Source organism: Nyctereutes procyonoides, unplaced genomic scaffold (genome assembly GCF_905146905.1).
Source record: "Nyctereutes procyonoides isolate TBG_1078 unplaced genomic scaffold, NYPRO_anot_genome, whole genome shotgun sequence".
Taxonomy (NCBI): Eukaryota; Metazoa; Chordata; class Mammalia; order Carnivora; family Canidae; genus Nyctereutes; species Nyctereutes procyonoides.
Window position 1 is genome coordinate 65,398,737 of NW_026575146.1, and position 24,397 is coordinate 65,423,133.

General features: G+C 41.9%; 2 protein-coding genes across 4 annotated transcripts in view; one reads left to right on the forward strand and one right to left on the reverse strand.

The window, feature by feature from the left end:
* The window catches only part of CENPP (centromere protein P), a 218,957-nt gene that overhangs the window by 80,732 nt on the left and 113,828 nt on the right, over window positions 1-24,397 (reverse strand). The gene's annotated exons all lie outside the window — the stretch shown is intronic.
* ASPN (asporin) lies at window positions 944-24,194 on the forward strand. The gene is made up of 8 exons (XM_055309631.1): window positions 944-1,153; window positions 8,066-8,344; window positions 11,415-11,527; window positions 15,122-15,335; window positions 16,494-16,604; window positions 20,737-20,830; window positions 21,241-21,379; window positions 23,597-24,194. Exons 2-8 carry the CDS (start codon window positions 8,095-8,097, stop codon window positions 23,792-23,794), a joined length of 1,119 nt encoding a protein of 372 aa, XP_055165606.1. The 5' UTR covers window positions 944-1,153; window positions 8,066-8,094; the 3' UTR covers window positions 23,795-24,194.

Consider the following 24,397-nt stretch of genomic DNA (forward strand, 5'->3'; position numbering starts at 1 on the left):
CCAGAGCAGACCTGCAGCTCTGGGAGGCCACACACTCGAGCTCCAAGGAAGTGCATCTTCTTTATGGGGACTGACCGCCCACACCCAGGGGCACCACACGCTCCCTGTGGCCATGGCTGCTTCACTATGACGTGTGCCACTTCTTGGGGTGGTGGCAAAGGACAGGAGAGTCGACTCTGCGAACCCACGGGAAACACACTTTATAGACAGGCTGGCTCCCAAATCCAGGCATCAAGAGACTGCTTGCAAGTACCTGGCACTGGTGGTACAGAAAGAGGCCTCTCTGGAGGGATGAGTTCCCAGCTGCTATGGGAACTGGGCATTCTCCCAGGGGTGAATGGTAATGTGAGTGAACACTGTCCTTCCAGACGATGGTGTCCTCCTGCTGCCATGTACCCCTAAATGCCCGTGGTGACAGGTGATCTCCCCTGGAGAGGGAAAGCCCAAGCTGGGATGCCCTGGAGCCGCGGGTCCTAGTCCCTCCTCATATAGGGCCAGGGCCTTAGGCAGGGCCCAGTGTACAGGGACCTGGCCCACCTGTGCAAAGTCTGGGTGAGTATGCTTGGTGTGATGACTTCAGCTATGAGAACGAGGCAGCAGCATGGCCCCCTCTCAGGTGTATTTGGAGCTGGGTTTACACTTCAGTGATGTTAGTACTTTTTACCAAGATTTGTAAATATCTTCTTAGTCTATAGGGGTGAGTGATTTTTAAATTTGTAATATATCAGTATTTGTTCATGTAAGAATTTCATAAAGTGTTTTTTCAAATCAGGTATTTCTTGAATGACTTTGACTGCACTTTCAATGGCCAGTTGCCATGCATTATTAAACTCTTTTTTTTCTTCAGAATCTTCCAGTAGACGTCTAGAGTTTAGCTAGAAGTCTTGGCTACGATACAAACAGTGATGGAAAACACATGAGCAGTAACAAGTTTTAATCTCGCCCCTTAGTACTACCATGGGCTAATCTGTGGAAGCAGTGTATTCTGGTGTCGGCCAGGGCGCAGCCACAGCAAGCTCCGGAGCAGTGTGTTCCTCCGTTCATGTGACCCCTTCTCACCTCTCCTTCCCCAGCACCTGGGAGCAGTGACACTACAAAGACGCAGTACATGCTGGGAGCTTCTGCGCAAGAGGACTGACCCTCTTCTTACAAGGTATGTTTTCAAGCCTTTTTTTCATGTACAGGGAACAATTATTTTACAGTTGATACTAAGGGGACATTAATGTTATTAACATAAATGCTTACAAATTATATGATTGAGTTTATCTGCAGAATTCCTTAAAAATCAGTACTTAAATACATAACTTAGAATTTTATATGGGGTGGATTTATTTTCATGTAACTGACTTTTACAGTTAAATGAAAACCTGTTATTATGTTTCACCATAAATGTAAATATGACTGATTTTAAAAATCGCCTAAACATCTTGTACATACAATGTTCTTTTAGGAGAATAACATGATCTTAAAATAATTAATGATGATGAAGTTCAAGGCTATCAAAGATACATGGAGTCAGTTAATACTTCTTTCAAAATGTATGAATTATTCAAATATCAGTTTCATGTACACATTTGAAGTCTCCTATTTTTCTTCATAAATGACTTCCTTATTCTTATGCAATAAGATGGCCTTGGACAGTTAATGTGGAGTTCATCTAATTCCAAGAAAGAATAGTTATCTGCAATCCTTCAACTAGCGCCATATCCAATAGGAAAGATCAGAAACTTTTCACAGAACTCCTTTGCCAGAATTTAAAATAAAGATTTCCTCTTTCCTCTCCCAAAGTAAATTCTTTTTTTTTTTTTTTAATTTTTTTATTTATTTATTTATGATAGTCACAGAGAGAGAGAGAGAGAGAGAGGCAGAGACACAGAGGGAGAAGCAGGCTCCATGCACCGGGAGCCCGACGTGGGATTCGATCCTGGGCCTCCAGGATCGCGCCCTGGGCCAAAGGCAGGCGCCAAACCGCTGCGCCACCCAGGGATCCCCCAAAGTAAATTCTTAAATTAAGTCTTACATGATGAGAAATTAAACCGTGTACTTGATACTCTACTCGCTCACTTGATGCAGAGCATTCCGTCTGGTCAGCGTGCTCAGAGGTGTGGCAGCCACAGCTCAAGTCACAGAGAAACCCCAGGGCTCTGTCTCTCTCTAAGAATCAAGTGTTGTTATTTTTTTTTCAATCCCACCAAGAATCACTGAGTTGTTTAAAAAGAAACTGCAAAGAAATCACACAAGCCCACACACATGTGAAAGTACCTTCATGTTTTTAATTCGTTTTTGGTATTTCGCAACACGGTGTGGTGGAAGTAAGTCTTTGTTTCCACCAGCTACTCCACTAAAAAAAGAATATTTGGGTACCTGATCTGAAGCCTGATTAACTTTACAAGGTCAGATTAACTTTACACGCACAAGTCTCAAGGCACCGTAGGAGATGGTAGAGAACGAAAGGGTAGGAGTTTTTGTTAAGATGTACTGAAAAACTAAGGAGGATCAAAAACTGGATTAAGAGGAAAGGCAGCCAACAGTTTTTTATGAGACGCAATTGATACTTCTGGGGTAAAGATAATTATGTCTTTAAGGACAGTGTGTTCTTTAAAGGTGTCCGTTTCCTTCCAGAAGGTCCTGTAAGTGTCCCCGTGCATGTCTGGATGCTGTACCTCCTTGCTTGCTCACACACAGGGCTCAGCCTTGACTGACTCAGACCCAGCCCGATGCCCTCTGGGAGCACACCTTTGGTCACATTTACATCCTGAAAACTACTACTGGCACTCTCGAACTGATAGGGATGGGTCAGCCAAGGGGAAAAGCTGCAGACCTTTAAGCACGGGATTTAAAAACACAGTAACTTATTTTCCTAATAATAGAGTCTGAGAGGAAATACCATTTCACTTAGACAAATTTTCCATTCTAAGTTTGTAGAACATTTAAGTGGAAAATAGGAGTTTATGCAAATTCAGAAAGCTACTTCTTAGCTCCATTTCCAGTCCTGACAACCCAGCCAAACCGCGTGCCTGTCCTCTCTGAAGGGAGTCTGGTTACTGTCTAGAAGTCACTGTGGGATTGGGCCTGCCTGGGGGAGCCGCGGGGAGCCAGAGGGGGAGGGCAATGCAGAGTGAGGAGGCTGGCCTTGGCCCCTCTGCTGTAAAAGAGGGCAGTGGGAGCAATGTCTTAGAGGCCCTTCCTGGCTCCAATGAGCCAGGGCTTATTAAGAACAGCAGTAGCACTGAAATACTATTCCAGATAGTATTCTGATTAAAAGAAACTTGAAACCAAAGTCCAAAGCTTTCCATGAGTAATAAACTCTGGCAAAACTGGTATAAACTGGGGAAACACTGAGTCTTCCTGAGAACAAAACACAAAGTTTTAAAAATAGCCTAATTTAACTACTGCCCAAACTAATCAAATAAGAACTTAAGCCTAAATATAATAAACTCAAAAATTAAAAAATAAGACAACCAGAAGTCACATTATTTTAAATAATATTCCATATTCTTTCTGAATAATAGGGAAAAACACTGCTATACAGCGTTCCCTCCTGGACATCCCAATATTTTTCCACAGATATAAATTGGTCAAGTAGAATAGGGCAAAGTTTGGGGCCTACCCTCACTTGTACTTTATCACCTCAGATGAATGGTGTAAATGGTGAATTCCTCATGGAATCAAGGCTCACCTGACTTCTCTTAAGGAGTCAGGATGTAAAAGAGTGCTAAGGTCATATTAATTTTATATGGCTAATAGAAGTCAGCAGTAGCACAGAGAGAAGGCACTTCTGGTCTCAATATAAAGAATTTCCCATCAAGCACAGATGGACAACAGTGGAACAGATGCCCCTCGAGGAGCACTCCTTGGAGTTATGCAAGTAGAGAGAGGACACGCTACCTGACCCAGCATGCTCCAGGGAGGCTCCAGCACCTGAAGGGAGTTTCAGGCCTCCACAGGTCCCCTCCCTCAACAAGGATGCAGGAACAAGGGTGCTGCTCTACCAGCCAGCAACCACAGACCTGCCACCGCATGCTCTAGCAGCCAGTGTCCCCACCTGCTCCGGGGCAGGGACCTCCTGACCCCATGGGTGGGCTGGTCTTCAGCCCTGAAGCTTGGCTTGCCCCTCCCCTTCACCTGTGTGTGGCCGCCTCACACTGCTGTCCCTCTTGACTAGACACACCGGACCTAGCCTCCACCTGGCTCCCAGGCACTGCTTGGTTTGGGCAGGGGGTGTCAAGGCCAGTCCCCAGCCCCATGGCCAGGCCAGGGAAAGCCCAGAAGTGTTCCTGGCTTCCTACTTTTTGGAGCTCTGACATGTTTCTCTTATTAAGTGTATTTGTTAAGTTTCTATGGTTTTCTTAGGTCTATCATTTCAGGTAGAATTCATGTTACATAGATTTCTCTGGTCTAGACTGGGAACCTACAAGCCCATGTATCTACTCTTCTCTAAGAAAGTACTAAAACTCAACCCAGCAATTTAAAAATAACTCTTGATTAAACTCCTCATCTCCCATGGACCAGGGTAATTGGTGGTAGGACTCAGGAAACCATGGCCCCCAAGGATTCCCCAGGTGGGCACTGCTGAGTCTTGATTGTACACAATGTCTGATGCTACAGAAGTTGTGGGAAAAGGCAAAAATATATGGAGGGCTAGAGCAAATTCTGTCAGCAGGCTGTTATTTAAAATATCTAAAAACCAACATAATTTTAAAAATATGCCCCTAAAAAGAGGAAAAATAATCCTTCACGCAGCAGCCTGAACTTATTAGGCTTGTATATTCCATTTCAATCTTTTTTTAGTGTGTGTTTTATAGATGGTTTTATATCCATTGGTCTCTAACAGTAAACTGAGGGTATGAGGAGTAAACAGACCTCTCGTGAAGAATTCTGCTCTAAAGTCTGGGGACCACACACCTGGAGATACCTCCAAAGTGCCGGCCACAGGGCACACAGTCAGCACGGCCTACTTGGAGTTCAGCTCTCTTTACTAACTTAAGCATTTGTTAGTTTTTCCATGAATGCTCCTGACATTCCAGCATTGGCTTTTACAACAAGCCCATGCTTGGCTGAGAGTAACAGATCAGGAGCTGTGGTTTTATTTTTTGAGGAGGGAAAGAGGAGAAGGAAGAAGAGGAGGGAGGGGCTTTTACCTCACAGATTCTGCAACTTAACACTGTGGCTGGTACACAGCAGGGCCCTGACCAGATGCCCACTGGGACACTGCAACAACCTAAAGCAAGAGCAGAGCCAGGGGCAGCTGTGGACATGGAAGACAGAGCTGCAGAGCAACGTTAAAGAGTAAGACGGTACCAGGGACAAGCTTTGGGGTGACTAAGGACCCATCCAGGGCTGAAGGAGCTAGGGAATGGGGGTTCTGGAAGGTCAAAGTGAAGCTGGGAACCAGGAATCACACAGAAGCCTAAGGTCAAGAAACACAGTGGATCAAAGTTGGGTATGCAGTAAGCAGAAATAATAGTGGAAATGGAGCCCAGCTGACCTTCCCACGTGCCCGTGTCAGGGTTCCTGGGGGACCGGATACACAGTGGGAACCTGTCCATCCCTGGGCCAGCTGACAGACACTGCCAGCACAGGCTTTCTGCACTACTTAGTCTGACCACACAGCCACGCCCACACCTGCTCCCCCAGCCCAGGCAGTACACGCACCCCTTCTTGTGCAGACTGGCTGGAGAAGGAGAGATGACAGAGTGTGTGGGCGAGGCCACTGCATTTTAGGATGCAAGAGTGTGCTCCCACATAGTCAGCAGGAGAAAATGCAGACAATAGGCTGGGAGTGTGAGCTCTACCTCGGGTTCTAATTCTTTTGGTTATTTGGCCTTGGGGGTAGGGGGCACTGAAGCTCTAGGTGCCTCCTGTGCCTCCCTGTTAATGCGGGGGCGTGTCTGGAATCACGTGCATTGATACTTCCATAAGGCAGGGAAGTAGAAGGAGGCCAGGGCTGGTTCTGAAGTGAATTATTAAAAGTGTTGGCCATTCTCAGGAATGTCCTGTCCTTTTTTTTTTTTTTTTAAAGATTTATTTATTTATTTATGATAGAGAGAGAGAGAAAGAGAGAGGCAGAGACACAGGAGAAGAGAGAGAAGCAGGCTCCATGTCAGGAGCCCGACGTGGGGCTTGATCCCGGGACTCCAGGATCGCACCCTGGGCCAAAGGCAGGCACTAAACCACTGAGCCACCCAGGGATCCCCAGAATGTCCTGTCCTTAGTGTAATCAAGTGTGGGTTAGCACAGAGAAATCTCATGTATCTGGCTGGTGACATCCAGCTACCCTGTGGAAAAAGTGTTCACATTGCCATTTTGATTTCTAAAAGTTAAATAACGTTAATTGTCAGGTTAATAACTGATGATAAAATTTTTCATCTCCTAGTGATTAAAAGGCATATCATATACAGATGAACACTTTAATTCATTTCTGATGCCTAAGTCCAGAAAGAGCAAGGCCATGGAGAGAGGTTAAAGCTGATTTCTGGGTTCTGGGAAACTGTAAGCAGCTGGCGTGATTCAAGGATTTGGAGAACCAGGTCTTCCTGAGACTGGACCAGCTTGGACTGAGTCTGGAAGTCCTGGGGAGCTAAGGCGCGGTGGTGTTCAGGCACAGCAGGCCAGTTGCACTGCTGGGGACCTAGCTAAGGGGCATCTTGGGAGGGTGTGCACGCCCTCTGGCCAGGGCACGGCCCTACCAATGGGCATCTGTATGCCGCCAACGACATGCCCCAAAGAGAAGACCAGCATAAGTCTGTTTTAGATGATTTCATAATGCTTTTAATTTTCAAAAATTACAAAGACTATGCTTCACAAATGATAGTTACAAAACCATAATATGTAAACACACCTATGTGAAAATCTGCCATGAGATGAAAACAGATCTATGCTCAGAAGGTTCTGGATCATTTGTTCCAGTTTTGTGTGGGCTTTAAAAATACAACTGAAAACAACCCCGCCCCTCAAAAAACCAAACAAATAGAACTCAGTAGGAAGATGGGTAAGAAAAGAGTAAGAAAGGTGGCCCTCAGATGCTCTGAATCAGGTAGTAGACAATGGAACAGATTAGAAGGAGGAAATCCAAGTACACTGTGGAAAAAGTGACCAAGTCTGAGAGTGAGGCTGGCAGTGGGGAGAGGGGTCATTACAGATGACTTCCAGATGTGAGGCCAAGGGGACATGTGGGTTTTACTTAAAAAGGGACATAGATATTAAGGTAATGCAAAGATATGGGGAGTAGGGAGTCAAGTCTGATCATCTGTTTCTGTTGTTAAAAGTACTCATTAGTTTCCGAGGTATAAGAGTAGTACTTATCAGCCATTATAAGTTAGGGGGAAAAAAAGAAAGACGACTCATGTCATTTGTTTTACTACCCAGGATTGTCAATTAGCTATATCTGTGACAAGTTTTTGAGTGTGAGTATACTTTACATGTGGATTGTTTTATATTTGCCTTTTTGTAATTTCAAAATTACAATGCTCCATATTTTTTTAAAGATTTTATTTATTTATTTGAGAGAGAGACAGGGACAGAAAAAGTATGCACACAAGCAGCAGGGAGGGGCAGAGGGAGAAGCAGACGTTCTGCTGAGCAGGGAGCCTGATGTGGGGCTCGATCTCAGGACCCAGGGATGACGACCTGAGCCAAAGGCACATGCTTCACCGAATGAGTCATCCAGGCACCCCAATATTCTTAAGCTTCTGTGTAAATATTCTATGGGTTCAAAAGTATTCCGTGGGATACATACACCTTATTTTACTATTTTGCTTTAATCATTTGTATTATCTTTAACTTTTTGCTATTACATATAATTCTGTGATGGACATCTTTATGCACATTAGAATTATTTCCCTAGACTAGATTACAAAAAGAATTAATGGATGAAAAATAAAGATATTTTTAAAACTTCCAATGCATACTTGCAAACTGCTTTCTAAGAACTTTTTATAAATTTACTCTCATCCTAGCAACAGGTCAGAATGCCATTTTGTTGCGCCCTTACCAGCTCTGAGAAATGCTCAGATGCAAAAACGGATTCTGTTTAAACTTTAACTTAATCTCAGTGTCTCCTCAGTCATAGGCTGGGCCCTGACACGAGACGATATGAAGGAGTGTGTGTTCCTCGTGCTCCTGGTGTTGTGCTCTGCCAAGCCATCATCTCATCCTTCATACATGATGCTGAAGAACATGATGTTGAAGGACACGGAAGATGAAATGGATGGCGACCCTGATGACGACAACTCTCTTTTTCCAACAAGAGAGCCAATTAACCCCTTCTTCCCCTTTGATCTGTTCCCAACATGTCCATTTGGATGCCAGTGCTACTCAAGAGTTGTACACTGCTCTGATCTAGGTAAGAACATTTCGCAACTTGTTCTGGAGAAAATACCGTTGACAAAATTAAAAGGATAGGAGGAAACCTCACTGAAATTTCAAAAATCAGCTAATTGTAAAGCAATTTTTCATTTAAGTTTTTTGAAAATACAACAAACCCAAAGTACACCCAAAGTTATCTTAAAAATCCAGAACACCAAGGGAAGCAGTGGGAATTTCATATACAGAACATCATTTCCTTCTCTTCTCAAATTTGAATCAAAATGGTTCATTTCAATTTCCCTCAGAGAGAATGGACATCACTGGTTTCATTTCAGGATGTCAGCAGGTTGACAGTGTGCTTCCTACTAATATCCTACAAGGACAACTAGCCTGTCTAGAACAATAAACAGGTTATAGAGTTTTTGAAATCTCTAATCTAGACATTTTAAAGTCAATGTTCTTTGTTTTGAATGATTTAGACTTAGAACTGTCTTGAAGTGATTGAACTAAATCACTTTCTAAAGTCTTAAAAATGCAGAATTCTCGGCTGATACTTTATTTTTAAAAATATTTCTAATGAAGATGCTCTCTTCATGAGAAAGATAGAGGGGTACCCTGATACCCCACTCAGGAAGAGGTGTGATGGGGAATGCACACCAGGGGTCACTGTACCTGGCCATTTCCAGAAGAGGGGAATGCTCAGACCTGACCCACTGTGGGAAACCAAGGTGTGGCACACACATCTGCCATTTTGAGCCTGGAGGCCCATGACGGACACTTCTAGGGTACATGTGAGCAGCTGGTGCCTCTGACAGCTTTAGACTTACTTCCCACTGCCATGGCATTTGTGGCAATGTCAAAGCTTGTTACAATCCACTGTGGAGACTTCAATAAGGTACATATTTGAGGGACAACTGAGAGAAGGGAGCAAAAAACATTAATTAAAAAAGAAGCTTATGATAAGCTAGTATCACTGGGAATGTCTTGATATCTTGTGAGGAAGAGATGACAAGCTGCAAGTAAGGTCCAAGAATGGCTTGAGTAGAAGCACATCAGAATGGGAAGAGCAGTAGAGAGGAGAAATGCAGGAGCCAGGACAGATGGGGCAAAGATAGGCCAAGGTTAAGAAACAGCAGAATGTGCCATTGTTTCTGAGCTGCATCACAGGCAGGAAAAACTCACCATAAGTATGTACAGTTAGTGGAAGTGAAAGCACTTTGTAAGGCAAAAGTCAGGATGAAAATGTATATATCCACTTTAACGCAGCTGCATGCAAACTAGACCGGCTCTGGGGAAGAGTGACCAGGGACACACTCATCTCTGGCACAGACCATCCTCGTGTGGTAGCCTCCACACCCGCTCCCACTTGTAGACCTGGGTGGAAACACTGTGCAGCTCTGTTCTAGGATGTGACTGTCACCACAGAACTGAGAAAAAACCCAACTACTACCTCAGCCATCTGGCTGGAAACTGTGTGTTCCTTGCACAGTCTCTTAGATATTTAGCTTTGAAAAAATCTACCTGACAAAATTTACCTATGAATTATCTGTAAGAGTCTGATACAGCACTGTGGGCGGTACATACCTCACCTCTCTCAGGTGAGGACAACCATGAATAGGGTCTGGAGCCCTATCACTCTTTCTCCCTCAGTAAATGAATCTCTTTTCAGAGCTTCCAATTTTATCAAGGGTGGGGTGAGCAAGGTCTGTACAAGTCTAAGTTATCCAGTGCTTGCTTTCTGCAGAGCTGCCAGCTTCCTCTAAGACCTTCTACTTCATTTCCTAAGACCAATATCATCTCCTAACAAAACAACTACCTTGGTAACCTGCCAAGTCCCCCCGACCCCCTTTTTATCTATGGTTAAACTTCGTAAAAAGTGAGTCATCACTGTAAACTATGGAGGGAAAAGTACTCAGGGCTTCAGTCAAGTGCTGACATTCCCAGTATTTTGATACTAAACCCTTCCCCAGGGCTTTTAAATATACTCCTGCTCTTTAAAGGAGCAAGGATGGCTCCCCCGAAAGCATACTAACTGAAACTCCCTGTAAAATGCATAAAAAAAGATGAATTGATGAGTGAATGGTAAGTATAGTAAAATGTTGATGGTAGAAAGAATGTGGGTTTTCACTGTAAAATTCTTTCAACTTTTCTGAATGCTTGAACATCTCTACAATAAATGTTGGGGGAAAAAAGGCGGCCCCATGTTTGTCAAGCCTAACTACTGTAATGGCCTGTCTGACAACGAGCAGGGTGGGAATGCTTGGCCATCTAGGGAAAGCCTAAAAAGTAAGGAAGAAATGCACTATGTACCGCTCTTGGTAATTTCCTGCTCTGTTACTGAATTCAAGACAGGAAAAAACAATGAAGTCTCTTAGTAATGTAACTAACATGACTGAGCACCTACCCAGAGAGCACAATGCAACTGTACCCTAACCTGAGCTGAAAGAAAGCAAGCCACTGTTGAACCTGCAAGGAGGAGTGCTAACTGGGGGGGGGGGGGGGGGGTGCCCAGGGAGCTTCCAGCCAAAGCAATGAGGGGGAGGGTTTCAGTAAAGGTCTATTGCACATCCAGACATCAACAGGGAGTTAAGGAGGAGTAAGTTTTTGTAAATCAAATAACTGAGTAGAGGAGTTCATTATTAAAGGAAATATGCAGTAACATTTTCAAGAATGTACATGAGAATAATTAATTTTCTAAGCACAACTTCCTACATGTTGAGACTTCTTAAAATGATCAAAACCCACAGGTTCCAATTCAGCCCTACTACAGCCAGAGAAGCAGCAGAGAACGTTCCTGCTCCTCAGCCCAAGTGCATCAGCAGATGCTGCCTGTTAGTGGCGGTCACCTGCCTGCCATTGCATTAGCACACCTTAATTTACCTCCTTATCTGTCACCTTGTGCAAAGGAGCAGTGACAGCTAGACCCAGCTAGACACCTTGCAAAAATACATAAGTTACCTGGAAAGGTCTTCAAGCCTTTCCAAAGAGTAATGTGTTTGTTGTTTCGTAATGCTAACCATGGATTTTAACAAACATGTATTTCTATTATATTAGAAAACTCCTCCTCAGCATATAATGTGTGAATAACATGTTTGTTTAATTCTCAGGTTTGTCCTCCGTCCCAAGCAACATTCCATTTGATACTCAAATGATTGATCTTCAAAACAATAAAATTAAGGAAATCAAAGAAAATGATTTTAAAGGACTCACTTCACTTTACGTAAGAATATATATGCTCATATTTAAGTGAAAATCTCTATCATTGCTAAAAGGATTACTCATATTTTGTGTAAACAAGTCTTACTTTTCTGTGTGTGTGACAAAATCCCTGATATTAAGTAGTGTTCTAGTTAATGAGAAATTAGAATTAATTCAATTTAATTCAAGTGATGTTAACTAAAACAAAAGCCAAGTGAAAGGCAAGGGGCTAGAATTTAAGTAAATGGTCCTAAAATGGGCTTGTGCTCTACTTAGGTAATCAGTCACTATACACTAAAATGATTAAGATGATGATTATTTCTAAGAACTCACTAGCATACAGTATAAGAAAATCTATTGACTTATCTGAAGACAGCATAAATCTGAGAGTAGGACATGCATTGTATCTAATTAATAATCTTGTATGGCTTTTTTCCCTAGGACTTTAAAAATGAAAAATAATTTTCCCTTATAATTATTAATATTTTAATTTTCCAAGATTTAAAAGATTCTTGGTTTTCTATGTAACACTTAAAGCCTCCAGATTCTAGCAAGTAAAATTTCTAATTTATTTTGGACATGGGTTTGGGAAGAACCTGATTCCACACATCACAGCCATGGGAGGGTGTATCCATTCTTCCCCTCCCCATGGTGGGAGGGTGGAGGTTGCCCTTTGAGGCCATGTTTGCACATTCTTGTGCTGTGCTGGAGGGCGGAAATATAAGGCCTGTCACGTCCAGGGCAGCTATAGCACTGAGAGGAGAAGGCGGAGACGCCATATCAGTCACCCATGTGTGTGTACACAGCTTAGATCTGGTAGGGCTCCCTATGTAATAAAGTCACATTAAAAAAAGAATGTTTGGAAGAGCATGTATTTATCTTATAACTGAGGTGCCACTTAAATATTAGGACAATCCCACCAAGAACCTATCCAGTTCATCCCACCAACTTCAGATCACAGACATTTCTGGAGAATGGCAAGGCCATTATTAATTCTCAAAAGAATACAGCCTATGAATGCTTCTTCAACTTTATATTGAGCTACACAACTGCAAGAATAAATTAATGTACTCAAGTTTTTTTTTTTTTAAAGATTTTTATTTATTCATGAGAGACACAGAGAAAGGCAGAGACACAGGCAGAGGGAGAGGCAGGCTCTGTGCAGGGAGCCCTGCAGGACTCGATCCCCAGACTCTGGGGTCACACCCCAAGCCAAGAGCAGATGCTCAACCACTGAGCCACCCAGGTGCCCCAATGTTGTATTCAATACTAATATCATAAAGAGTTTAAAATTTCATTTGTTATATAATTTTATTACATTTTTTGGAGTATCTCAGGGACTTGGCCCACTTGTGCTCCCGTTATTCACTGAGAAAGGAGACTGAAAGGTGTCAGGAGCTGTGTTAGCCCTAAGTTTCCATCTGGTCAGTTTATGTGGCACTGTGTGGGAGGGGCAGTAGCTTCTGGAGTCAGGCCGGTCCGGCTCAAACCATAACCCCGTCAGAAGTAGGCACCAGGACAGTGGCTTGCCTTGCTCAGCCTGGCCTTCCCCTACTGTGAAAGAGCTGTAACAAAGCTATGGGATTCAGAGCAGCTCTTCAGGGGAATGAATGCACCTGAGACGGCTCTGGAAGCACTGCTAGGGGCTCTGTGACTGCCACTTCTGGAACTTCCATGTGAAGGCCAACACTGCAAGTCTGCTGTGACTGGAGATACTCTGCTAAGCCAGGGTGCAGGGGCAGCCCCAGGTGGCCCTCCATCTGCACTCACTCCATTCTGCATTCCTCACACTTCCTTTTAGGCCCCTCTGGCAACTGCACATCCCACAGGGAGGATACAAACAACTGCCATGCACATAGCTGGATCTTACTGAGGTACACACTCCCTTTGGCAGCCCTGGCAGGGGTGGCCTAAACAAGTGCCCACCATGGCAGAACAGCAGGACGCAGGGCCCAACAGGACAAAGGTCCCTCCCTTCCCTCCATGGTAAAGGAGAGAGAACATTTCTGCCAACTTAGTATCATAGGCTTGAGTAAGGACTCAGCAAGTTCTAACTCCACTCTTCCCCAGACATCAGCACAGCCAAAGGGGAAGAGCACACACTTAAATGGACACGTTCCTGATTCCAGTTCTGCAGCCAACCTTGCTCCAGGTGAAACCTGTAACGGACAGTTCGCCTGAGAGGAGGGGCAGAGAGGGGCCCATAGGGCTCCTGGCTGGCTCAGTCCGTGGACCGTCCAACTCTTGATCTTGGCTCAGGTCTAGATATTGAGGTCATGAGCACAAGCCCCGCATCAGGCTCTCCACTTCATGTAGAGCCTACTTGAAAAAAAAAAAAAAAAAAAAAGTTGGGCAGTCCTGGTGGCCGAGCGGTTTAGCGCCATCTTCGGCCCAAGGTGTGATCCTGGAGACCCAGGATCGAGTCCCATGTTGGGCTCCCTGCATGGAGCCTGCTTCTCTCTCTGCCTGTGCCTCTGCCTCTCTCTCTCTGTGTGTCTCTCATGAATGAATAAATAAAATCTTAAAAAAAAAAAAAGCCTACAGTAAAGAGAATAATGAAGGGAGTTTAGCTCCCAAAGCATGTGTATTTCTTCTGTGTAAGAAGCATCCCGTGAATAACACTGTAAGGGCATATATCAAGTCTGGAAACATGGGGAAGGTTGGGGTAGGATGGCATTGGTGACAAAATCCATCAATGGAACAATTCTAGAGCTGCTCTTTAAAGGAAGCAGAGGGATGAAAGGTCCCTAGGAATGAAGCCACCAGCTACTGCTCTTGGGACACATGGCGTAGCCCCTGTTGCCCAGCGCACCCAGGCACTGAGCTCAGGCGCCATCCACACGTCTCATGGGTTTGACTCTGGACACTGCAGAGCTGGGCTCCTGTCTGGGAGTGGAGCTGCTCCGAGGCTGCTCCTATGGGGCCCTTAGAAGGGGTTGAGGCATTTCTCAGGAGCTCTGCCGCCTCCCCAGTGTCTGAGATATGCCTGCATGCCAAGGGCATGTTGTAGCAGTTTACTCCTATAGGCCTCCACTCTGGGAAAAATACTTCACATTAGCAAACATAAAAGAGGTAAGGTTTTAAAAGGTGATAAAAATCATACAAAAACATATTTGGTGTGGCTGAATAGATATTTATTTGCAAGTATGTGTGCTGAGTGGGGGGTGGGATAGAAGAAGAGCAAAGGGAGAGAAAATCCTCAAGCAGGCAGACCCAAGTGGGACTCAATCCCAGGACCCTGAGATCAGGACCTGAGCTGAAAACCAAGAGTCCGAGGCCTAGCCAACTGAGCCACCCAGGAACCCCCTCAAGAGATATTTAGATACAATACCTTCAATCACTTTTATGAAGGGAAATGGGGCACCAGAGGGGGAGGGCCTGACTGCATGAACACATCACCTACTGAAAGATAAATCAAAGGCCCGGAACCACTCTGTTCCAACTCAGTAGTAAATATCTGTTTTTGGTTAGATTGGACTGGGGAATTATTTACATAGTTAATAAAGTATGTGAATGATGTAATTTGCAGGGGTTTCCACAAGTGGCTAATCACTGCAGAATATTGGTAAATCATGTCCACTTCATAATATGGTGTCACTCTTTATGCTTTATCTAGGCTTTGATTCTGAACAACAATAAGCTAACAAAGATTCACCCAAAAGCCTTTCTAACCACGAAGAAGTTGAGGAGGCTCTATCTGTCCCACAATCAACTAAGTGAAATACCATTTAATCTTCCTAAGTCACTAGCAGAACTCAGAATTCATGATAACAAAGTTAAGAAAATACAAAAGGAGACATTCAAAGGAATGAATACTTTACATGTTCTAGGTAAGTTTATGCAATTGAATGAGACATTTTGGAATTATATGCAATATGCAAAGATAGAGATCTTCATCACCAACAATTTGTTTAAGACTCGTAATTTCCAAAATTAAGTTTTTAAATCTAAAAATCTTTATTTAGCTAAGCCATTTATAAATCAAAGTATCAAACAGCACTTATAGCCCTTAAAAAAATATGCCATTTGTAACACACTCTCTCAAGAATCCCTTCTGAAACACCTATAGTGGTTTCAGTTTTCTGACTTCTTCCTAACTGGCAAAATCTGTTATTTGACTTTAATTTAAAGGTAGTATTTAAAAAAAAAATAGTTATGCTTACACCAAAAAAAGGTAGTATTTTTAATGTATTGTATAAACTACTCTAATACAATGTACAAAATTAATGTATAAAATTAAACTACTCTAATACAATGTACAAAATTAATACAATGTACAGATATACACTGCAAAATTAAAATTATTTGCAGTGTATATCTAATTTACAATACCTGCTTTAAGACTGCTGAGCTTAGGAATTTCCTGTGACATTGTAAACTCCACTATATTTTACTTCTAATGCCCACTATCTAACCATGCCACCTCCCTCTCAAAGATTCCTTTAAAATTCTAGATTGATATTCTCATTCACTTCCTCACTTAGGTCAGGCAAATGCCTGGCATTTACCAAATAGTTTCACTTACTGACATCTCCTCAAACTTATATTTGTTAATCAAATAATTTCTAATTGAGTAATAATTTTAAAAGCTTAGGTGACAAATGTATACTGGAAAACACATGTTTTAAGTTATGAGGGATTATCTTTTTTCTAATGTAATATTAATATAACAAAATATCATGCTCACGGTCAGAACAAAGTTGATAACAAGTCACTGACTTAGTAATTCAAAGCAAAAATCTTTTATATTCTATATAAGAAATCTACTCTAGTATTAATCTACTGTAACATAAGTATATGTAATACAAAGCCATCTTTTACTGACAGCAACAGAAAGGGGAACAGATAGACACAGAAATTAACACCCGGAGTGAAAAAGGTGCAGGATAAAACTCGAACTTCTCAATGTTCTTGGGATGTCTGTGCCTGCACTAGGTCTCCTCCAAACACAATGACTGCATGCTAACTTATGTAATTTGTCTCCACAGAAATGAGTGCAAACCCTCTGGATAATAATGGGATTGAACCAGGGGCATTTGAAGGAGTGACAGTGTTCCATATCAGAATTGCAGAAGCAAAACTCACCTCAATTCCTAAAGGTTTGTATTTATTTAAGATAAGGTATTTTAAAACATTGTCACCTTTAAATGACCATGAAATGTATTACTGTAAACTGTATACACTGTCAAAACCACAAGGCAGTCAGAATCCTTTATATCAGTGTGTGTGGTCAGTGTGTGTGACATTTCCTGTTTTTTCACAAACATAAAGAGCCCTACATAGTGCCTTTTTCCCCTCCAGTGAGAACAGAATCTTTTTGTCTCCCCAGTGAGAATAAACATTAAGAAGCAATGAACTTTTTATTGCTTCTCCCTCCTAACATTTGCTCATTTATACCCATCATTCTGTGAAGTATCTGCTAGAGGTGCACATTCTCTAGAGAAGGTGGTCAGGGAAGATGCAAGGGGCCAGAGGACCTTCCCCAGCCATGCAGCAGTGGTTGGGGAAGGGGCCTGGAGGGTAGACCAGGGCAGACACTGGATTTGGGGGGTGGGGGGAGTGTGTGCACCCTGTACCCGGTTTATTCACTCAGGTGCTGTGTATATTAATGGGCCAATGCACAGAAAGGTCTGTACCATTAATTCACAAATACCCAGTGAATGCCCCCGCCTGACATGATGGAGACTTGCTCTTTATGACAGAACCTAAAGCCTAGTGCCTCAAAATAAAATGCTCCTTAAATTTGCTACTGGACCAGTTTTCTAATGTTTTACTGAAAGCTCTCAGTGCGGCGATGAGGTGGAGAGGTTCTCCTTTCTTGGGAACCCTACTCAGAGTCTGTTCCTCTTCTCTGACAGGGGTGCTTTCTCTCTGCTATGATGATGACCTGAGTCAGAAATAATCACTGTGGTTAATAGTATAGTTTCCTTGCAAACAGCTTTGTCCTTCAGTGTCCACAGAAAAAGCAGAGACTTCATCGAAATTTTTTTCTACTATTCACCTGATCCAGAAGATTAACAAACATCAACTCTTAAGTTAAAGGACTAAACAAAGCTGCTCTTAGGAATCAAGTGGTGATCTTCCACTTAGGAGGAAAATCATATAAAACAAAAGTGGAAAGACAATTTGTTTATACAGGAAAAAATCAGTTTAATTCAGAATGACACAATTAAAAAGCTGCCTTATTTAGCTTTCCATAAGATGGCGGTTTTTCAACAAGATACCCAAAATGATTTACTTCTCATCTTTACAACACCACCAACACAAATATATGCCACCTAACAGGTTCCATACATAAAATGCCTCTGACAAGCTGACAGCAGATGAAAGAGAGGGGTAGGCAGAGGGCAGGACAGGAGGGTCAGGGAGGAGAAAGACTGGCAATCATTGCCCCAGGGCTGTGCCCAACAGCAGCCTCTCCTGCCCTGCAACACATCCTGAGAGCAATTCTCTTCAATTTTCAGTGTACCTTAAAAATGAAGGTTTAACTTCTCATGATGTTTTCAAGATTTTTCCAAAGGCTTAAGGAATGTATCCCATCGTTAGAAATTAATTTATTTTAAAAATTTCATTTATTTGATGGAGAGGGAAAGCACAAGCAGGGGGAAGGGCAGAGGAAGAGGGAGAAGCAGGCTCCCCATGGAGCAGGGAGCCCGAAGCAGGACTCGATCCCAGGACCCTGAGATCATGACCTGAGCCAGAGGCAAAAGCTTTAACCGAATGAGCCACCCAGGTGCCACTATCTTTAGAAATTTAAATTGGAATTAAATCTCTCAACTTATATAACTACTCTTTCAAGGTCTTTACCACATTCAAAAGCCAGTTAAGTTTTTATCATTTATTTGCTAAAATGTGAAGACTGACTGCTGAAATCCGATCATCACTACCCCTCACAGCAGGATGAAATTAGGCAGAGGTCCCAAGGGCCCTTACAAGTGAGACCTGACACATTAACACAAGTTGAGTGAAATGTGCCCTTCTCCTGGTTCATTTGGGAAACTCTGCTACAGAAGAGTACTGCATGGAGGGGAGAAGGCACCTATTTTTTTTTTAAGATTTTATTTATTTATTCATCAAAGACACACAGAGAGAAAGGCAGAGACGTAGGCAGAGGGAGAAGCAGGCTCCAGGCAGGGAGCCTGGTGTGGGACTTGATCCTGAGACTGCGGATCATGCCCTGAGCCAGGGGCAGGTGCTCAATCGCTGACCCACCCAGGTGTCCCAAGAAGGCACCAGTTTGACCACAGCGTGGGAATAGAAATATCTGTGCAAAAGCATGAAGCACACTAGGGTTTGCTGATGGTTACTGAGCTCTCACCCAAACTCCTACATTGCTCATTTACCCTCCAGGGGCTCCCCTTTTCTCTCGGGCTATCTACTTTCTCCACACCCTAGCAAAGGGAACAGTCCCCTCAAGTTCTACAAACCCTCTTCCGAAAAGTTTCCCTGACTGCTCAACATGAACAGATTTGGGACGCCTGGGTGGCTCAGTGGTTAAGAATCTGCTCAGGGCATGATCTTGGGTCCAGGGATCAAGTCCCACATCGGGCTCCCCGCATGGAGCTTGCTTCTCCCTCTGCCTGTGTCTCTGCCTCTCTCTCTCTCATGAATAAATAAATAAAGTCTTTAAAAAAATTAAAAGTTAAAAAAAAACATGAACAGATTTCTCTGAGTTGCTACAACATATTCTACAATAGGCTGGAACACTCTGATACTTTTTTATTGACTTCTGTATGTGTGATGGATTTACTCAACTAGTATATAAGTAAGTTCTCTGAAACAGAACCTCCCCTCCTTTCTTTGACATATTGGAGTCAAGCATCAGAATTCAAGAAATCAGAACTCTCTCAGTTTAGAATTGTTTTCTTGCTCTCTAGTTTTTTTACTTTTAAAACCCAAAGTAGACTCTGGAATCAACATAAATTCAGCCAGCAAGAGTACTGATATTTATAAGGATGCTTCAATTACCTTCAACAGTCTTAACCACTAATAAAGGAAGGAAATGTTTTTAGTAAGAGTTGGAAAAAAGAATACTTTCCCCAGGTGGCGAACTAGAACCCATTGTTGACAAGTAACACATTATATATACATATATATAAGCCTAATAAAATAAGGTGTGATTTAATTTTCTGGTTGATCTGGGGAGGGCTGCGGTCAGAACATACAGGGCTGAGAGAAGGTACCCACAGTCATCAGGTACCCCGCATGTGCCAGGTTACACTGTGGATGCTTCTCTTTATGGATCCAATATATCAAACAGAGTAAAAACCCATGTGTTCATAAAAATACTAAAAAAAATTTCACTGGTTATCTCTGGGCATTGCACCAATTCATTACTTAAAAGAAGCAAGCATTTACGCTGCCTTTTCTGTAAAAATTGTATTACATAGTCACTAAATAATTGATGCAGGAAAATTCTTTAGATATGAATCCTACCTGATAAATGCATTATGCATGAAAAAATCAGAAAATCACCATTTTCACAGTCATAAAGAAACAATGATCTTATAGTACTCATCAACAAACCCTAAGATCCTCAGGTGAAAGGCTGATCTATTGAATTTAATCCCATCTCTACATCTAACCACTAGTTCATAAAATAAATGATATGTGGAAGCCATCATTAGTCCAATCCACAAATGAGTATTTCAAATCAGTATCTGAAAGAAATCAATGCAAGACAGGGAAAAAGGAAGAAGTGTATATTTAATAATAGAAGAAATTTTAAGAGATGGGAGAACCCAATGCATTCTGCAATGTTGTATTTGGATCCCGACCTGAACAAATCAACTGTAAAACAACGTATCTGAAGTATCACCTCAAATCCCATTAGCCGAAACACTGACAAGATGGTTATGTAGACACAAGAGGACCTGATGAGTTGATGACATCTGGTGATGCCTTTACAGATGAAATGACAATATGTATGGAATTTGATTTTAAATACTCCAGCAAAAAACAAGTCAATGAAGAAAAACAAATCCATGAACAAGCCAATGAGAGACAAATAACATGGTGGATGAAAGACATGTGGAGACACTACATGTGGTGACTCATGACAGTAGCTTCTATTTCTGCATGTGCTTGAAATTTTTCATAATAAAACGTTGAAAAAAATGATCCCTTAAAGACTGCCTAAGTCTACAGCGTGAAACCTAACAAGTACATAAATAATCCATGGGGGCTTGGCTTTACTCAATCTAACATGTCGCTCTCTTTTCTTACTCCTAGAATTACCATCAACTTTACTGGAGCTTCACTTAGACTATAATAAAATTTCAACTGTGGAACTCGAGGATTTTAAACGCTATAAAGACCTGCAAAGGTAAAAACTCTTCTAACCCCAACTCAGAAGTGGTGGTGATACAATGGAGATACTAATGAGACCCCTGGGGGAAGCAGAGGGACCTAATCAAGTCTGTCAGTGTCATGAAGATAAAATGAACAGGGATAGCTATTCCTTACTCTGTCTTGGGGATGGTAGAGGGATAGCAAGTGAAATAAGGTAAAGAACTTTTCAGATGTCCTTCTGGTTGGTAAAAGTTAGCTACAGAGTTTAGTGATAGTGGAGGAGAAGGACAGCCATCACAGCTGGAGATAGGTTAGGAAGAGCAAGCAGGAAGTACCTTTCTGTGAGCACAGATGAGTCCAGCTTCTATTTCCCACACAACTGTGGTATCTTCAGCCAACTATCAACATCTGCTTAAGAGTTGATGCAATTCACACCATGTTTAGGCTGGGCCTCGGAAACAACAGAATCGCAGATATCGAAAATGGAAGTCTTGCTAATATACCACGAGTCAGAGAAATACACTTGGAGAATAACAAACTGAAGAAAATCCCGTCAGGATTACAGGAGCTCAAGTACCTGCAGGTAAGATGCTCTTGCACTTATGGTTTGTAGATACTAATACTCTCCTTTGTTTTTGTGAGACATACGAGTATCTGAAGCACACACCAGGCAAACAGCAAGGGTAACTCACATGGATGACTCTGCAGGTTGCCCAAGAGGTGTTCTTAAGATCTGGCTTCTAAGCAGACTGTAGCTAAAATGCTCAAGTACCCTTCCATCCTCCATGTTCTCCTACTGCTGAAGCCACAGCTACTGTTGGCAACATTACTGATTTGGCTAACTTCAGGTTTCAGGGGTGGCAGGGGCTATGCAAAGGCATAACTGGTTAGGAGTAATCCGAGGAGGATCCTCTATCCTTTCATTCTGGAAACATTTCATGAAGATCATGTGGACAAGATCCCAGGCATTTTCATTACCAGTGCGGTGCTAGATTAGAAGTGTATGTGATTTTTAAAACTTGAGGTCAGAATAATCAAAAGTCAATATGTGGAGTGTCATAGATTCACATTTCTTCTTCATTGTTAGGAACCTTTTTGTTTGAATCTAGCAACTCCTGGCTAGGTGGGAGGGACACTAGAGTCCTTGAAGCATCTGATAAAGTTTTAGATTCTCCCAACAAAAAATGAAGACAATATTTTGTACATAATTTTAGGAGTTTCACAGATCTCCCTGATTTTTATCTATGTTCCTCAAATTAAGAATCCCTACTTAATCCCATTTCACTTTAGTCCACTTTTCTCATGGGTTTTCCTTGATTTACAACATCCTCATCTTCCAAGAAGCAAAACCACATTAAAATAAAAATTGGGCCTTGAGTCACTTGCTTCTTCTAGATTTCTTCCCAATTTATCTTTAAATAAGTTTTATTCACTACAGTTCTCTGAGACAAAAGCCATCAAAATGGAAGGGGTATAAGCAGATGTTCATCTCAAGGCTATGAGTTTTACTTTTTCAAATGCTGCATTTAAATGTCTAACTAGTGAGCATAACCTGAGTCTTTCCTTTCTTAAGCTACCCACAATTTGCATTCTTTATTCACAAGTTAAGAATTTACTCTGATTCCAACTTCTGGCTGCTCTTAAAATCTACCTATATTCTTGCTAGCATTGTTTTTTTTAATGAATAGAATTAAAACACAGAAAAAAAGAGAACTCTAAAGAACACATGAAACATGCATGAACCATACAAAGCACCTGTCACAGAATCCCCAACACTGACAGATGGCACGGGGAGGGGGCTCAGATCAATCTCACTATAATGGAAAGCACAATGAAGAGGTAACGCTAGCCAGAACTGGTACCTTAGCTTTGCCTGCAAAAGGCTTCAATTCTTTCATATGCCAATATGCTGTTGGTAGACTGCTCTCACTTCTCAGAAATCTGTTGCCAAAAAGACCAAAGAAGAATTTAAGGGGCTGTTAAAGGGGATGGAGGGAAGACCCTATACTGTCCATTCTGAGCAATAATTTAAAAGACATATACATAGTTATATTTATTCATGAGACACACAGAGAGAGAGAGAGAGAGAGAGAGGCAGAGGCACAGGTAGAGGGAGAAGCATGCTCCATGTGGGGAGCCCAATGTAGGACTCGATCCTGGAGCACCATGACCTTGCCCTGGGCTGAAGGCAGGCACTCAACCGCTGAGCCACCCAGGCGTCACAAGACATATCATAGTTATAAATCTCTTTTTTTCATTGGTGCAAATAAAGATTTGACTACTGATTCTGTATTACAAATATGTATTCATGTTGTTAACAGACATATTTTTCTATAAAGCAACTTACAAAAAAGCAGCTTTACATTTCTTTGCCTTGATCAAAGAAAATGCTAACAATTCATATTTACAAAACCTAATCTTGGGAGCACTGAATTTCATTCTTCTGCTCATCACTAGTACTTTTAAAACACAGTATTGTAAACATGGCACTGCAGTAAGTGCACACACACACCCCGCTACATAGGTAAGAGGAGAGGAGGAGGGAGGCATGTGCTCTGGGCCACAGCAGGACGACTCTGATGTGCTATACTCCCACAGCACTTCTGTGCATCACAAAAGATCCTGAGTGGATATCCTAAATATTTAACAAACATAAAAAGATATATTTTAAGAGAAATACATTCAAATCAGTGTGAAATAAATGGACAAATGAACCCATGATCAAATGTGGACTATAAAATGAAACTCTTAATTTTATATTTATTGTGTACTTTTAATCCATTCTTTTCTCCTGCCACAGATAATCTTCCTTCACTCTAATTCAATTACAAAAGTGGGAGTGAATGACTTCTGCCCAACAGTACCGAAGATGAAGAAATCTTTATACAGTGCGATAAGTTTATCCAACAATCCGGTGAGGTACTGGGAAGTGCAGCCTGCAACTTTCCGCTGTGTTGTGAGCAGAATGAGCGTTCAGCTCGGGAACTTCAGAAAGTAGTAATTAGTAATATCCATTTAATATAAAATTTACATTTGGAATACTTGAACTCTATTAAAAATGGTGGTATTATGCAAACAAGCAAAAACTATTCCTAAATGGTAAGTCTGACTTACTTTATGACAAAAAATTTCAACAGAATTTTGCAAAACTATTGCTACATCAGGATCAAGAGAAACAAGCATCTACTGCAGTTTCCGTTTGTATACAAATGATTTTGTATAAATCATATGCTTGAACATTCTTTTCTCAGTAACAAAAAAAAATAACACATTCAGTTTTTAACACTTTGTTATCAAGTGCATTTTAAAAAGAACTGTACTGTAATTGGAATGCTTGACTTAGCAAAATTTGTGCTCTTTTATTTGCTGTTATGTTAGCAAACCAAGATTGACAAGAATGGTTATGAGAAGAGTACATTACACTCTTCTTATTCTTTCTTTAATAACTCGAGTAGTACTGTAATACTTCTTTCTGTTAATGTTGAAGTATGGTTTCATATAATCTTATTCACATTCTCCTATCTTAGAGCTTTACTGTCTTTATGTTAAACTCCTTATAATAAGGCCTTCCGTGTTTATTATCAATTTGACAGATGCTATT

What these genes read in the sequence shown, in the direction of transcription:
- ASPN (XM_055309631.1), top strand. Translation starts at nt 8,095, where the DNA reads ATGAAGGAGTGTGTGTTCCTCGTGCTCCTGGTGTTGTGCTCTGCCAAG. An exon ending in TGTACACTGCTCTGATCTAG is followed by an intron (nt 8,345 to 11,414) that starts GTAAGAACATTT and finishes TTTAATTCTCAG; the next exon opens with GTTTGTCCTCCGTCCCAAGC. An exon ending in AAGGACTCACTTCACTTTAC is followed by an intron (nt 11,528 to 15,121) that starts GTAAGAATATAT and finishes TGCTTTATCTAG; the next exon opens with GCTTTGATTCTGAACAACAA.